This window comes from Malaclemys terrapin, chromosome 2, assembly GCF_027887155.1.
Source record: "Malaclemys terrapin pileata isolate rMalTer1 chromosome 2, rMalTer1.hap1, whole genome shotgun sequence".
NCBI lineage: Eukaryota > Metazoa > Chordata > Testudines > Emydidae > Malaclemys > Malaclemys terrapin.
In genome coordinates, this window is record NC_071506.1 from 200,868,580 (window position 1) to 200,883,419 (window position 14,840).

General features: G+C 44.3%; 1 protein-coding gene across 6 annotated transcripts in view; it reads right to left on the minus strand.

Annotated features, from left to right (window-relative positions):
* Positions 1-987: 987 nt before the first annotated feature.
* The window catches only part of ITPRID1 (ITPR interacting domain containing 1), a 76,585-nt gene continuing 62,732 nt past the window's right edge, over positions 988-14,840 (minus strand). For all 6 annotated transcript variants that reach the window (XM_054016788.1, XM_054016785.1, XM_054016786.1 and 3 more), the window contains 4 exons: positions 10,151-10,278; positions 8,744-8,855; positions 3,336-3,671; positions 988-1,961 (listed from right to left, as the gene is read on the minus strand). In XM_054016788.1, the coding sequence (XP_053872763.1) occupies positions 1,932-1,961; positions 3,336-3,671; positions 8,744-8,855; positions 10,151-10,278 (606 nt within the window). In that variant the 3' untranslated portion in view covers positions 988-1,931. The remainder of the gene's footprint in view (positions 1,962-3,335; positions 3,672-8,743; positions 8,856-10,150; positions 10,279-14,840) is intronic.

Here is a 14,840-nt window from a genome sequence, read left to right on the forward strand (position 1 = left end):
ACATACCTATCTGCCTCTCCCATGCACAGCTCGGGGGGGGGGGGTCACAGCTCGCAGGCGCTATACCTGTCCCCCTCCCCCACGTGAGGCTGAGGGTTGCAGCTCACCTGAGCCCTGCCTGCTCCGTCCCCCTCCCCCTGCACAAGACTGAGTTCGCTTATCCTCACAGCCCTGACTTACCCCCCACCCTCCCCGTGCAAATCCTGCCTCCCCCTGCTGCATGGTGCTGGCATCACCACCACCCCTCCACATTCCTCTGCGCCGCAGCCTGTTTTTTGACAAAAATGGGCATTTGACCTATTTGCTTTTGCCAGCTGATGAAGTCGGCCCGAGCAAATGGGACAAATGTTCCCTTTGCCAAAAAAGTCAGGACGACCGGGACAAGGCTTTAAAAAGGGACTGTCCTGTCCTGTCCGAAACGGGACATATCCTCACCCTCAGAGGGTGGAACGTGTCAGTGCAAAGTAGAAAATGATGAGCGAGGGGAGCACACACACACATTTTAAAGGGTGTTGCTGTGACTGGTTACTCCTGCCTACTAACTGGCAGGTGAAATTCACCCCTGTGCAGAGGGCTACAAGTCCCAAGCACCTTTTTTAAGTCCCTATTATGCCTTCAAATAGGGTGTAAGTGGTGCACAGGTCCCAGGCTGGCCATCTGCAGAGGGATGAATTTTATTCTACACCAGGAGTGCTTTAATAAACACCCCATTAACTTGAGGCTTTTACTTAAGCCAATGACAGCCTTGCCCTGCTTGTTACCCTGTGCACTGTAAGTGGAGAGAAATGGATCTTTACTACCATTCAGCACTTAATCTTACTGGTGAGCAAGTGATGCCTTCACTTGCACTTCCATTGGGTAAAGACTTGGAAGATGAAGGCCTAAATGACACAAAAACGCCTTCACAGCATTAAACAAATGGTTAGATGTCTGGCAATCCTTGTAGATGTAAAGCACTAAGCTAAAAAGCAGTCAGACAAAATACCGTGTCTCTAATACTGAACACTTTATGTATTGCCATCCCATACACAGCTGGTAGACCCAGAGGTGCCTCAGAACTTATACATGCTTTCCAAGCTAATAGATTTTGTGTCTAAATCAAAGCCCTGTGTATTCCACGGCAAACTGGACCAGAATGCTGAGGCAGTGGCCCTGGATCCTGCAGCCTTCTTGGGTTCTGCAGGTTTTTTTGCAGTGGTTTCAGTTATATTATTTTAAAATTAGGTTTCTATGAATTAAATATGAAAATGACTAATACAATCAGTACGATACTCACTGTGTTATATATTTTGGTACTCAATTCAATCTACATTGTATGCTGTCCACACATTGGCATTGTGCTGCAGATTTCTATAGCGATGATAGATACATCCATCATAGAAGTTGTTGGGGAAGATGGAGGTTTTAGTGGTTGATAGGGAAAGTGTGCGAGGCAGTTTGGGGTTGAGGATTAATGTTAGCTAGCTGCTTCACTCAAATGACCAGCAGTTATACAGTTAATACCTTTCCAAGTTATTTTCTCAGGCTGGGTGAATGTACAGGAAGACAGTGCAACATCAGTTTACTAGGTTCACGTTTCCAAGATTTTCTTCACAACTATGAGGGCTCAACTGTTTTTTGAAATGACAGCTTACAATCTGGCGTCTAATACTGTGCCAAAGGATAGAATTTACTGCAGGCCTTTTGCCTATGACCACAGAACAGCACAATACATGGCACCTTCATCGAGATAAATGGTTTCCTTTCAGGGCAGTCCATGCATTGCGAAAATATATAGAATGCCCTGCTGCAAATGACAGCTATTTCATTCTGTTTTTGTAAAGCCTTAGATGCTTTAAAGTGTTTGTTGTAGGAAGAAGTCACAACTATTTTTTTTTTTAAAAAGTCCACAGTTGTCAGTCTTCCTTCAATCTCTTCATTCTGCTATGTCATTACTGAAAATTTCGGAATGATTTCTTCAGCTGGCAAAAGAAAAATAAGTCTTAGTCTTTAAGTAACTAAAAACTAGTAATCAACTAACAACTAGTCTCTAAATAGCTAAACAGTCTTAGTCTTTAAATATCTGGTATAAAGGAACACAATACATTAAATGAAATCTTTAATTGCTTGTTTGGTTCTCTAAGCCAGGGACTTCATTCTTGGAAATGATTTCGTGATTCTGCTTTACCACTATAAATCAGGGATAACTCCTGTGTATAAAACTGGTATGAGAATAGGGTTGCCTACTTTCTAATTGCATAAAACCGAACACCCTTGTCCCGACCTGGCTCCTCATGGCTCCCGGAAGCGGTGACATGTCCCTCTGAACGCCCCCTTCTCTGAGTTCCCACCCCCTGCTCACTCCATATCTCCTCCCTCTGTCACTCGCTCTGCCCCACACTCACTCACTCGCTCATTTTTACCGAGCTGGGGTATGGGGTTGGGGTACAGGAGGGGGTGAAAGCTCTGGCTGGTGGAGCAGGCTCTGGGTGGGGCCAGAAATGAGGGGTTTAGGTATGGGAGAGGGCTCTGGGCTGGGGCAGGGGAATGGGGTGTGGGGGGAGAGGTCTCTGGCTGGGGGGTGCAGGCACTGGGATGGGGCCAGGAATGAGGGGTTTGGGGTGTGAGAAGGCTCTGGGCTGGGAGAGAGCATTGGAGTTTGTGGGGGGGAGGTCTCCAGCTGGGGGTGTGGGGTGAGGATGAGGGGCTTGGGGTGCAGGAGGGGTGCAGTTCCCAGCCAATGGGAGCTGAGGAGCTGGCACATAGTGTAGGGGCAGTGCATGGAGCCTCCCTGGCTGCCCCTGCGCTTTGGAGCCAGAGGGACATGTCGCCGCTTCCGGGAGCCATGTGGAGCCAGGCGGGAGCCTGCCAACTGGACTTTTAATGGCCCGGTCAGTGTCCGAAAACCAGACACCTGGCAACCCTAAAAGTGAGAAGAATAAAATCCACTGATTTTACTGAGGCTTATATGAAGGTAGTGCAGAATTTGGCTCTATCTATTTGCTTAAGAGAAGGTCCAGCCCTAAAGATTTGGGTCCATATTCTTAAGTGGAAAAGTGAAAGACCAAGACCATTACCCATCTGACTTTTTAGGTAGACCACTTTCTAGTTAATCTCTTTTACTAAGTTTTTGTATCTTGAACAATAAAGAAAAAAATCTTTGTCTGCCCTATCTATTTAGATTGTAAGGTATTTAGAGCAGAAACTATAGCTTGGTAGGGGTATGTATAACACCTAGCACAAAGGGGCCCTTGATTGGGCCTCTAGCCACTACTGTAATAAAAACAATAGTAATCTTGTGTCAGCATGTTCTGACATTGGAATATGCAAGCAACCAGAATAAAATGAATTCTTACACTCTGTAGAAAAGCCTTAAAGTCAATTTTTGGCTGGGGAGGACCTTTTATTTCCTTTTTACTGCTGGGGAGTTCCTGTGGGTCTAGCTCCGCTGTTGCCATAGCAGGAAACTGTATCTCTGGCATTCCTGGCATTGAGGCTGATGGAGCTGATGGGAATGTTTCACTTCTGCTCAGGCACCTTGGAACTACCGTTTCTGAGCACCCAGCTCTAGGATGCGTAGTGTCAGCGGCATCTGGAGCAACTTGTTTATTCTGGGCATTTCTTTCTTCCTTCCAATCAGGGAGTCCAAGCTCTGAAAACAGATGGGATTGTTCTCCTAGTAATTGGTCCAGCTGCAGCAGAGAAAATAGGGAAGACATGCATATTGTAGTAATAAAAATTTATTAAAAGGTATCAGACGGTGATACACAGGAGAGGTTATGAAGCATGCCCACTTCTTATTGCTGGTCAAAAAAACAAAGTATAATTTGGCAGCTGATATGCTGCCGTGAAAAGAATTCAGTAATAAATTTCAATCCCATTTTCAGGTTTCAGTAACATAAATTTCAAATTTTTATTGTGATTGACTGACACAGTTGCCTTAGGCCTGGTCTACACTGGGGGGGAGAGGAGGGAATCGACCTAAGATGCACAACTTCAGCTACGAGAATAGCATAGCTGAAGTCGACGTATCTTAGTTCGACTTACCTCCCATCTTCACGGCGCGGGATTCACTGCCACTGCTTCCCCGTCGACTCCGCTTCCGCCTTTCACCGCGGTGGAGTTCCGGAGTCGACAGCAGAGCGATCCCCAATAGATTGATCACTACCTGCCAATCTGGTGGGTAGTGAAGACGTACCCTAAGTACAACCCCCCCAAGCAGACCTCTGTGGATGTGTGCGGCAGCCCTAGATTGAAAAGGGTGTATCATAACAATTTGTGGCCCAGATTCACCAGTGCGCCATGCACTGTGTGTCATGCAGGCACTGCAAAATGAATGGCTTCAATCTGGAAATGGCTAATGGAGAATTCCTGTGGTGGAGGAGAAAGCTGGTGGAGATGTTGGGGCAGGCACAGAGTGCTGCATTGTCAATTCAACTATTCTTCCTCAGCTACTGTAAGCGACACTAAAACCAGGCAGAGCAACCCTGGGGAGATACAACTCTGGTGGCCATCTCCCTACTTTGCACCAAATGAAGATAGGGCTTCCTTCTTCCCTGTCCCCAATTTGAGTTGTGTTTTAGGGCTTATCCACACAGGGGAAAATGACAAGCACAACTATAACACAATAAGTAAGTCTCTACAGATATGCTGGAGTAACTCCCCATGGGAACACTATTCCAGCATAAAAGTGACTTTATCAGAGTAAATATTCCAAAATAAAGTCACTTTTATCATTACTGAGCTCTAGCAATGCCAGTCAATTTCCCTGCATAGATAAGTCCTTAGGGAGGCAACATAGGCTAGGAAGGAAGGATAGTTCAGAGGTTAGGGCATTAACTAGAGACTTGGGAAAACAAAGTTCAGTCCCCAGGTCTGTCAGAGACTTCTTGTGTTACCTTGGGCAAATCACTTAAGATGAGATTCACAAAGGTATTTAAGTGCCTAACTCCCATTGAAATCAATGGGCATTAGATGCCGAATACCTTTGTGAATTCTACCCCTAATCTCTCTGTGCCTCAGTTTCCCATAGGGCCAATAGATTGGTGTAGGAAGGGAACTGGTAGTGGGGAATTCCCAGATGAAGCTCAGCATCGTCCAGGCCTGAAAAGCTATTGGACTATGTGGCCTGAGCCAAGTGTTAGACAGGGAATGCTGGTGCGGAAACTGCCAGGATCTTGGAAAAGGTCTGAACTTATTCAAGGCGTGGTGCCAAAGAAGGAGGTCCTTGGGATTGTGAGGGTGTGTGGGGCTTGAAAAGAAATGGGAAGTAAACCCAGAGCTCCAATGGTCTCTACCCAGGCCAGGCATTGAATGAAAGAATGGCATTGGCTATCTTGGGGCCTTTGTCCATTATACCCCAAGGGAATAAATATGTGCTTCTAGTGGCTGACTGTTTTTCAAAGAGTGCAGAAGCATATCCCCTTCCTGATCAGGAAGTTCCGACAGTAGCATTTGTCAATAGGTTGTGTGCTACCATAGACACATGCCTCAGTTCCTGCATGCTGATCAGGGAAGAAATGTTGAATTCCCTTTGTTCGAAGAGGTGTGTGACCTTTGGGAGGTCCAGAAAACCTGCACTACACCTTATCATCCCTAATCTGATAGGTTAGTTCAATGATTCAACCACGTGTGTGTTGGTATGCTGCCCTCCCTGATTCAAAACAATCAAAGAGAGTGATATGAGCTTGTCCCCTACATTAGGATGGCCTAGTGGAGCACTGTCCAGTCATCTACAGGATATACACCCTTTATGGTGTTATTTGGTGGAAGATCTGCCTGCCTGTTGAATGAATAGCTGGGGTAGATGTTTTGGAAGAGTTAGAACATTAGCATACTGGGTCAAACCAATGGTCCACCTAGCCCTATATCCTGTCTCCAACAGAGGCCACTACCAGAGGTTCAGGGGAAGTATACACAACAGGACAATTTTGGAGACATCCAGCAGGCTTCCCCTCCGGGTTTTTGACAGTCAGAGGTTTGGGGTCACCTCAAGTATGGGGTTGCAGCCCCAACCATCTTTGGCTAATAGCCATTGATGGACTTATCCTCCATTACCTATCTAGTTCTTTTTTAAACCCAGTTATACTTTTGGCCATCATAACATCCTATGGCAATGAGTTCCACAGTCTAATTGTGCATTTCCTCTTGTTTGTATTATATCTGCTGCCTATTAATTTGATCAGGTGACCCTTGGTTTTTGTATTGTGGGAAAGGGTGAATAACACTTCTCTATTCACTTTTTCCACACCATTCATGATTGTATAGACTTTTATCATATCCCCCCCATGCCCTTAGTCATCTCTTTTCTAAACTGAACAGCCCTGATCTTTTTAGTCTCTCCTTGTATGGAAGCTGTTCCATATCCTTGAACATCTTTATTTCCCTTCTCTAAATCTTTTCTAGTTCCACTATATCCTTTTTTGAGATGGGGAGACCAGAGCTGAGCACAGTATTCAGGGTGTGGGAGCACCATGGATTTATAATGGGGATTATGATACTCTCTGTCTTATTTTCTCTCTCTTTCCTAATAGTTCCTAACATGGTTAGCCTTTTTGACTGCTGTTGCACATTGAGCTGAAGTTTTAGGAGAAAACAAGTTTAGCAATCCATCCAACTATGTCACACAGGTAGCAGGATACTTGAGTTCTGTGAGCTGCTAAGAGGAATCAGGCTACGGCCACACAAAGACAGAAAGAATATTATGATGTCTGGGTCACCAGAGAGGTGTATGAGCTAAGCAAGTCGGTGTGGGTATGAGACCAGGAAGGGGCAGGGTCCAAAATTATGCAGAAAGCTTAATGGTTCCTTTTACAGGCATCAGGAAATTGTCTGGGGTGCTTCGTGGATAAACTTTTGTGGCAGATTACAACCAGTTGAAGCCCTCTGTGAATTGAGGGCAGGGACATTGAGCCCACACAGGAGCCCTCGGTGACCACCCAACCTCAGGCAAAATACTCTCAGGAGTTCTGTATTGCAGCTCATCTGCAGTTCTTACATACAAGGAATGTTCCTGTGTCAGAAAGCCTAGAATGGGTACCCTGGCCTGATGAAGATGGGGATCGTGAACAAACACTTGAGGTGGTATCAGGATAGGGCTCAGCAGAGGGTCATTCCAAAGACTCACCCCTGCCACCAGTCTCAGAATCCCAGGGCAGACTGCAGCAGGTGCACAGACTGGCTTAAGGACTGTTTGAAGTAGCTTCAGCAGGATGCGGAGGCACATCATCTTAGAAGGTGGGCATGGAGGGTAATGTAATAAGCCAGCAGATGGCACCTAAATGTGAACAGCTACGTTATGGGAGTCAACGGCCTAGAGGGGCAAGAAACTGGAGGATTCCATGACTGTGGGGAGGAGCTGGAGGGACTTGCCATCCTGACAGGAGCATGTGTTTTGGGGGTGGGGGAGAGAGTTCTGTGGGAGGAAGAAGGAATGTGTTGCCCTGGGCGCAGTGTGAATGAGCCCAAGAACAGGACTGTCAGGGACAGCTAGATTGGGACTGGTGATGAGCACTGGGGACTTAGGGTTGCACGTATCCTGAGGGCAAGGGAAGACTGAGTAGCCATGGAGCAGCAAATCCCACCAGGACAGAGGCCCAGACTGAGCAGCTACTTCTCCCGGCCTAATTAAATGGTCTCAGAACTCTGTGTGCACTTGGGTGTTTTTGTGGCAGGGGTTTCCAGATCCAGGTCTGTGCCTGACCTGAAGAGAAACAGGTGCAGACATGCTACCTTCAGACATTTACCAGATCCTGTGTCCAGCACAGAGAAGCGGGTGGGTAGGTTGGTACAATGCTTTATAGCAACAACTGTTGCTTAATGGGGATGACAATTATGCTTAATGTGGATACCCTTCAAATAATTTAGGAGCACTTAAATCTTTTTGGGGTTTTACTCTCATGCTGGCTTTAGTTACTGCTCAAACAACAGCTTTCAGTCACTCCATAGCTACGATACGTATTCTGTGTACATCAACTGTTTCACTACTGACTGCTCCTAGCAGTTGTTTTACTTCTTTCATATTAACTGCAGACGATGGGTATCCATGCCAGGTGAATCCTTACCGCACCTACCAGCCATGTTAATTTTTACAGGCTCTTATCAGCCTTCAGTAATTGAAAATTTCTGCACTGTGAAGTTAGTATCAAAATGGTTGTTTTGTGCGTACGCTTACATGACTCTAAGTCATGCAGCAATTCTATAACTACAGTGGTTGATTTGGAGGAAAGTTGATGACATTTTTGGTTATAAAATCACAAATGGCAAGAAACAAGTGATCAGTTCGAGATCTGGCAAAATATAAAGTTCTCTCTTTCCAAAGAGAAAACTTTTGCTTTGCATCTGACAGCAGTTTATTAATAAAATACTTACTGGATTTAACATTTTTTAGATTTTGAAAGAGCAACAGTGTGGCCAACACCACTAGTGATTTTGAGTGTATCCAGGGTCTGGTTTTCAGAAGGTTGGACCTCAGAATGTTTTGAAAATCAAAGCCCTTTAAGGAGTCATAAACTGGGCACCTAAAAACTGAAGCGCCTGGAATCACTAGTCCCTTTTTGAAAATGTCGGCCCACGGTTGTACCAGGTGACACAATTTAACCTTGTTGGTTTGGTCACATGTTCAACTGACAGCAAATGCATGTGGAATCCACATACGGCAACCACTAACTGTGACATTGCACCAGTAAAGGCAATAGGATAAAGCGTCTTTAAACTAGATTCCTTTTTCCTATGTTTCACAAGAATAGCTGCTTATACAACGTACCATCAAAATTCCCTCCCTAGCCTGGCGAGATCGATCATTCAGCTGGAATTCCAGTTCAGAAACCTCACGACGAATAGCTTGACGTAAGATCTGCAGTTGTCTTTTTTCCTCCCTGTAGTAGACAACAGAAGAAAAACAATCAGGTGAATAGTGATGCTCTGCAAAGCATCCATTTCTCATTCATGCCATTAATGCAGTGTTGTTTCAGACATAGCACCACAAAACAGTCTAAATAATAACCTAACAGTACCAACATCAGATAGTTCCTTTACTGCATTGCACTATGCAGGCCACAGAACTCTGAATAAACTGAATCCATGTGTGTGTCCTCCCTTTCTCTTTTAACCTTTCCCCATATTAATTCATAGGGAATAACCATTCAGTCGTACAAAAATAGTCCTGGGCACTAGTTCTCACTGCAGACAACCCAACTAAACAGATTTTGGAGCCAGCCATTTTGAGTTATGACATTACAAAAAAACAAAAACAAAACAACTGAACAAAAAAAGACATACCTTCCCCCCCTCCACACTTCAAAGTGCTCTTCATTCAAAAATGTCTTGTTCGATTAACTGCTACCTTTTCTCAAACTACCCTCCTCTGCCAAGGGACTGCACATGAAAAATTTCAGCCAGAAACAAGTTTTATTAGAAGGAAAGACTTATTTTTTAAAATTAAGTGTATAATGGAGACTGTTTTACAATCTTGATGATGGTGTTACTGCTATGATTCTAATACAGTGCTTCCTTTGGTTATGGCCCAATCTGTATAATGCCCTCATCATCAAACCCTACCTTCCTCCCACAAACCCCCACCTATGTTCATCTGGAATGCTGAGGTCAAAATAAATGAGATCTATTGCAAATTATGCCTGTATTTCCATAGTATTTTAAGTCATTTAAAACTAAAATAGACCATATTTTTAATTCTAATGTTTCTGAACATTGAAATTAATGGAGACAAGTCATACTTTTCTATGGACACAATTACATAAAAAGTCCTTTTCACTTGCAGGGTGGGCACACGACATGCACAATACCCATGATGGCACCTTCATGATTGGGGATGTCATACTCATGAGGAATCCCAGCCATTGAGTCTGAGAAGTATCAAAGAGAGTGTACGTTCGTTGGTATATATTATAAATCTCTTATGTACACCTAACCTTAATGCAGCATAAATTGTTTATAACATACACTGCCATGATCAAGTTTAGAAAATATTGGTTGGATAAATGGATAGTAATAAAGTGATGAACAACTGAATGCTGACTTCTGTGTTATACAGTAAAAATGTTAAGTCTGAGTGTTGGCACATACAGCAAGATGCTCTGCACATGCACTCATGGTCCAAAATGTTGCTTTTTTAATGACTATAATATGTATATTTCTGTAGTGATATAATTACCTTCCTTCATCTGACATAGCACTGGAAAAAAGATCATGTTGCTCTACCAGGTGCTGCTCGATCTCATCTAGCTTCTCCCGGAATCTCTGGCAAGATCTCTTCATAGCTTCTATTTCATGGATTGTGCACTACGAAGAAGAACAAGAAGAGTGACTATTTCATTACTTTCCTTTTAATATTTGTCATACTGACAGCTCAGGAGGCAGCAGTCCTATTCTCATCAACAGAACAGGTACATCATAAGCAGGCTTGTCAGACATTAGTAGGTACAAGCTTCCAGATAACAAGTGAGATGACTTCTGAAGAATATAAATGTCGCATTTAGTTATCAGCTCTTCTTTTTAAGTCACATAGGCCTCCCCTGAAGTCAATGGAAATTTTGCCCTTGTCTTAAAGGGAGACAGGATTTTGCCCATAGTTTTGACACAATGGGTCAAATTCTTAGCTTAGTTACACTTATGTAAATCATTAGCATTGAATAGAGTTGCCCTGGATTTACACCAGCATCACTGAATGAAGAAGTTTGCTCCATGTGTCTGATTTGAAAGACAGGTTGAGCACTGTACCTCTAGAACCATCATCACATTTTCTTGACCCACCATTTGTAGACGTTAACGTTTAGCTGACTTTTACATTATTAGTGGAGGTAAAAGGATTAATAAGAATAAAAATAGCAACTGCAATTGCACTAGCTAGGATAAAATTGCAAAGGCTATACAATTCTTTTGGGATTCGAGCTGGCACTATGACATATATAGTTCAGTTCTCTTTGTATAACACATTATTTGAAGAGTTTTGAGCAAATGAATAGATCTGTGGGAATTGTGATGTTTGCAGACTTTTGGCACAAATATATTTCAGCCTATAGATTGCTCATCAACTGTCCTTGGCAAATATTGCTTCGAATATCCATTATTAACTATTTAAAATTTGAGCTGTTTTCACAGGACACAAGATTTCTGTCCCCAGACTGGATGAGTATAAGTCTTGGAATCAGGTTTCCAGGACAAATTCAAAGTTTGCTTTTTGCAGAGAGTTTGCAATATTTGTTCACAAGTCAATGTTTTGGGGACCATTCCTGCCAGTAACATTGCTTGATAGAATATACAAACACGGCCAAAGCACATTTATTTATAAAGGATATAAACTCTCCTACTTCATGGCAAAAAAGTCAATCACTAACTGACAGGAGTTAGAAAAAAAATTTCTATGGGCAGGTTATTCCCTAATCGTCCACTCCAGGTTCTCTCTTGCACAAGGTATTGGTTTGAATGAACTGTCTTTCTCTAATATGGCAATTCATATGTTTATATCCTTAAACATTGAAATAAATATTTGGAAATAATGTCTGCAGTGTTTCATCTCTACTGTGGTCATTGATTGGTATTGGGAAGTAATTTCCCCGTAGCATAGTATTTCTCCGGGGACTTTACATTTTCCCATTAAGACTCTAGCATGGGCCTCAGTTAGAAACGGGATTCTAGACGAATTGTTTAGATCAGTTATACATTGGAATAAATAATCAATGGATCACTGGCCTGCTCTGCTTTGGAGGTTCCTGCACATCAAGATGTTATGGAATGGTCTGTCCACAAGGGTATAAAGCTTGTCTGTGCATGAGACAGAGCTTTCTCAAGGGCTGGTTCAAGGTTGTGGAACCAACTCCCATGGGATCTCCGAACTACCTCAAACCTCACAACGTTCCATGCCAAGATCAAGGTATATTTCTACTACCTGGATTTTGCTAATATAAAGACATAGCATGTCATATGTTAAAAATGTAATTTCCCCCTCTAGGGAGAGGATGAGAGAAAGAAATAAAGAAAGAACCAGACATGAAAAATGTTGGTCATGTCCCCTAATTCACTGCTGGAGATCACTCAAGTACCTTAGTGATAGATATGGTATAAGAACATGAATAGACTTGAATGATGTTATGGCCACTTTGGAAAACCTAACCAAAACAATTTTTTTTAAAGTTGTGTTAATCAGCAACTGAGCCTCCAAAAGGTATGGAAATAAAGTGTTTCTGTTGGGAAATAATTTCCTTGTACAAGAAAATGTCATACCCAGACGAATAAAATATAAACATTCAAATTCAATATAATCTGATGGCTATTTGCTCTTTCAGTGTTTTAACACTGACTTCTGTCAAGAACAATGTTGCAGTTAATATAGATTTTGATTACTTTCAGGATTTTCTCTTGTTTTAGCAAATGTTTGATGCTTAAATCCCTTGACAGGCTGGACTAAAGATTATGGACCAAATCCTGTCATGTGGAATAAAGCCTACATACACAGGATTTTCTCCATATGAAGAAGTGAGGAGCAGAATCTTCAACATAGTGCAGTGGAGCAATACCCACAATTTTAAAACACCGGATGTAGCAGCAGATGCAACCTGCTGCTGCTCTCCCTGCAACTCTCCAAGATTTTAGCCCAGTAAAGCCTCAGACCCACTGACTACACACCAGCATACCAAATGCTTTCCAATTTAGATGGGGATGGAGTTCCACTGTACATAAAACTAGGAATGTTTTCTGACCCCCCTATATGGGCTTTCCTACATGTCCCTTACACCCAACACACATAATCACAGCTTTCCCAGTCGTTTGGGTCCTTCTGTGATGCAGGGGCTGGATTTCACATGATTAACCCCAGACAAGTGCCAGATTTAACACATCTTTGCTTAAACACAGGGCCAGTGCTACCATTTAGGCAAACTAGGCGGTTGCCTAGGGCGCCAAGATTTGGGGGCGCCAAAAAGCGGTGCCCCCAATTTTTTTTTACAGCGTTCCTGGGTTGGGCTGCTGGCGGCACGCTGACACGTGCAGCTCAGACTCCCTCTCCCAGCGCAGCGGCCACTCCACTTCTCCCGCCTCCCAGGCTTGTGGCGCCAATCAGCTGTTTGGCGCCGCGAGCCTGGGAGGGGAGGAGAATTAGAGCGGGGGCGGCATGCTCGGGGAGGAGGCGGAGCAGAGGTGAGCTGGGGTGGGGAGCTGCCGCACGGCTCCCCGGGGGGGGAGCTACTGCAGGGAGAGGCATCTCAGGGCGGGGGGCAGGGAGCTGCCGCAGGGCTGGGGGGGGGCGGGGCGCAAGGTGGAAGTTTCGCCTACGGCACGAAACTTCCTTGCACCGGCCCTGCTTAAACAACAGAGTTTGAACAATAGTGTAGTGTGCAGTCAATGCCTGCAGTATCCTCAGTCTCAGATTACTGAAAAAGCATCACTGTTAATGATCAGAGGAGTGATAAATAAGTTGGACAATATAAATTCAGCTGTAATGTACTGAAACACTGACATCTTGTGGCAATTGAGAGACATCTCACAAAATTCATAGCACTTCAGCAAATAGTTTAAAGAAAAGCCCCCATAGCATTGATATAGTCAATAACATGAAATTCATCAGTTTCACTTCATAGGAGTTAATCTAACCGTTTTCTGCACTTTTACCCACTTGTGTTTACAACAGTCCCAAGTTTCACTTTGAGTTTCAGGTTCAAAGAAAGAAAGGAAGGAAGAAACTCATTTGAAACCATCAAGTTTCCATAGTTTCAACACAAAACCAGGAGAAACACTCACATTCCTCATGGTGCAGAAATATCCATTGGCCCAGCTTTTCTCAGAAGCATTGTGAGCTTTCCGACAATCCTAGCAGGGCCGGTTTATGGGGGCCTAGGGCAAAATCTGAAATGGAGCCCCCCCAACCCTTCTAAAAAGGCTGACAACCACCCCCTGGCACATGAGCCCCTATACCCAGCCCTCCCCCAGGAGCCTCAGCCCTCCAGGGAGCTCCCCTGCCATCCCCTCCAGGAGCCCCTGCCTCCCCAGCCCACTCCTTACCTTACCCCTCCCTGCTGGTGAGACTTGCCTTCTGGTGTTGGGTCCATCCTGCTTCCCAGCCAGTCCCCACTGCTGAGAGAGCCACCATGGTTTTGGTAGCCAGCAGATGAACACCTGGCATGTGGCACACTGCATGCAGGGACCGGTTCATCTATAGTAGCACTGCAAGCCTGTGTACCAGATCTCAGCAACACTCACTCAATTTTGTCCCAGCTGTCCCCCACCCTCTGTCATGACCAAGGGGAGGCTGGGCCAAACCTGAGCGGTGCTGCAACCCTGAGTGCCAGGTTGCAATGCCACCCACTACAGTTTACCCCAGCTGCTCTGCATCATTTGTTCCATGGATTTGGGGTGCCTCTCAAACAAGTGAGGCCCTCCAATCCCCGGGTGACCCTGAATCCTCAGTTTTGAGTTCATAACAAAGTCAAAACCTGGTGACTTTTTGTAGTTTCAGTTCTTGTTGCAAACATTTCACATGGTTCCGACAGCAAACACAGCTTTAGGTTGGCTAAGGGTATGTCTACACAATTAAACACCTGCAGCTGACTTGGGCTCGTGGGGCTCAGGCTACCCGGCTGTTTAATTATAGTATAGACATTTAGACTCGGGCTCTGGGACCCTGTGAGTCAGCTTGGGTCAGCCACGGGTGTTTAATTGTACTTTAGATATATTCTAAAATGTTCCCTATTCTACCTGGGTCAGATTTTCTGAGATACTGGGTACTCCCCATCCACTGACTTCAGTCGGAGTTTTGGCTGCTCAGCCCTTCTGAAAATCAGGGGTATACAGTATCATATCAATTTTATTGAAATCGTTGAGTCTATTCATGGGATTATTGGGTCATATGT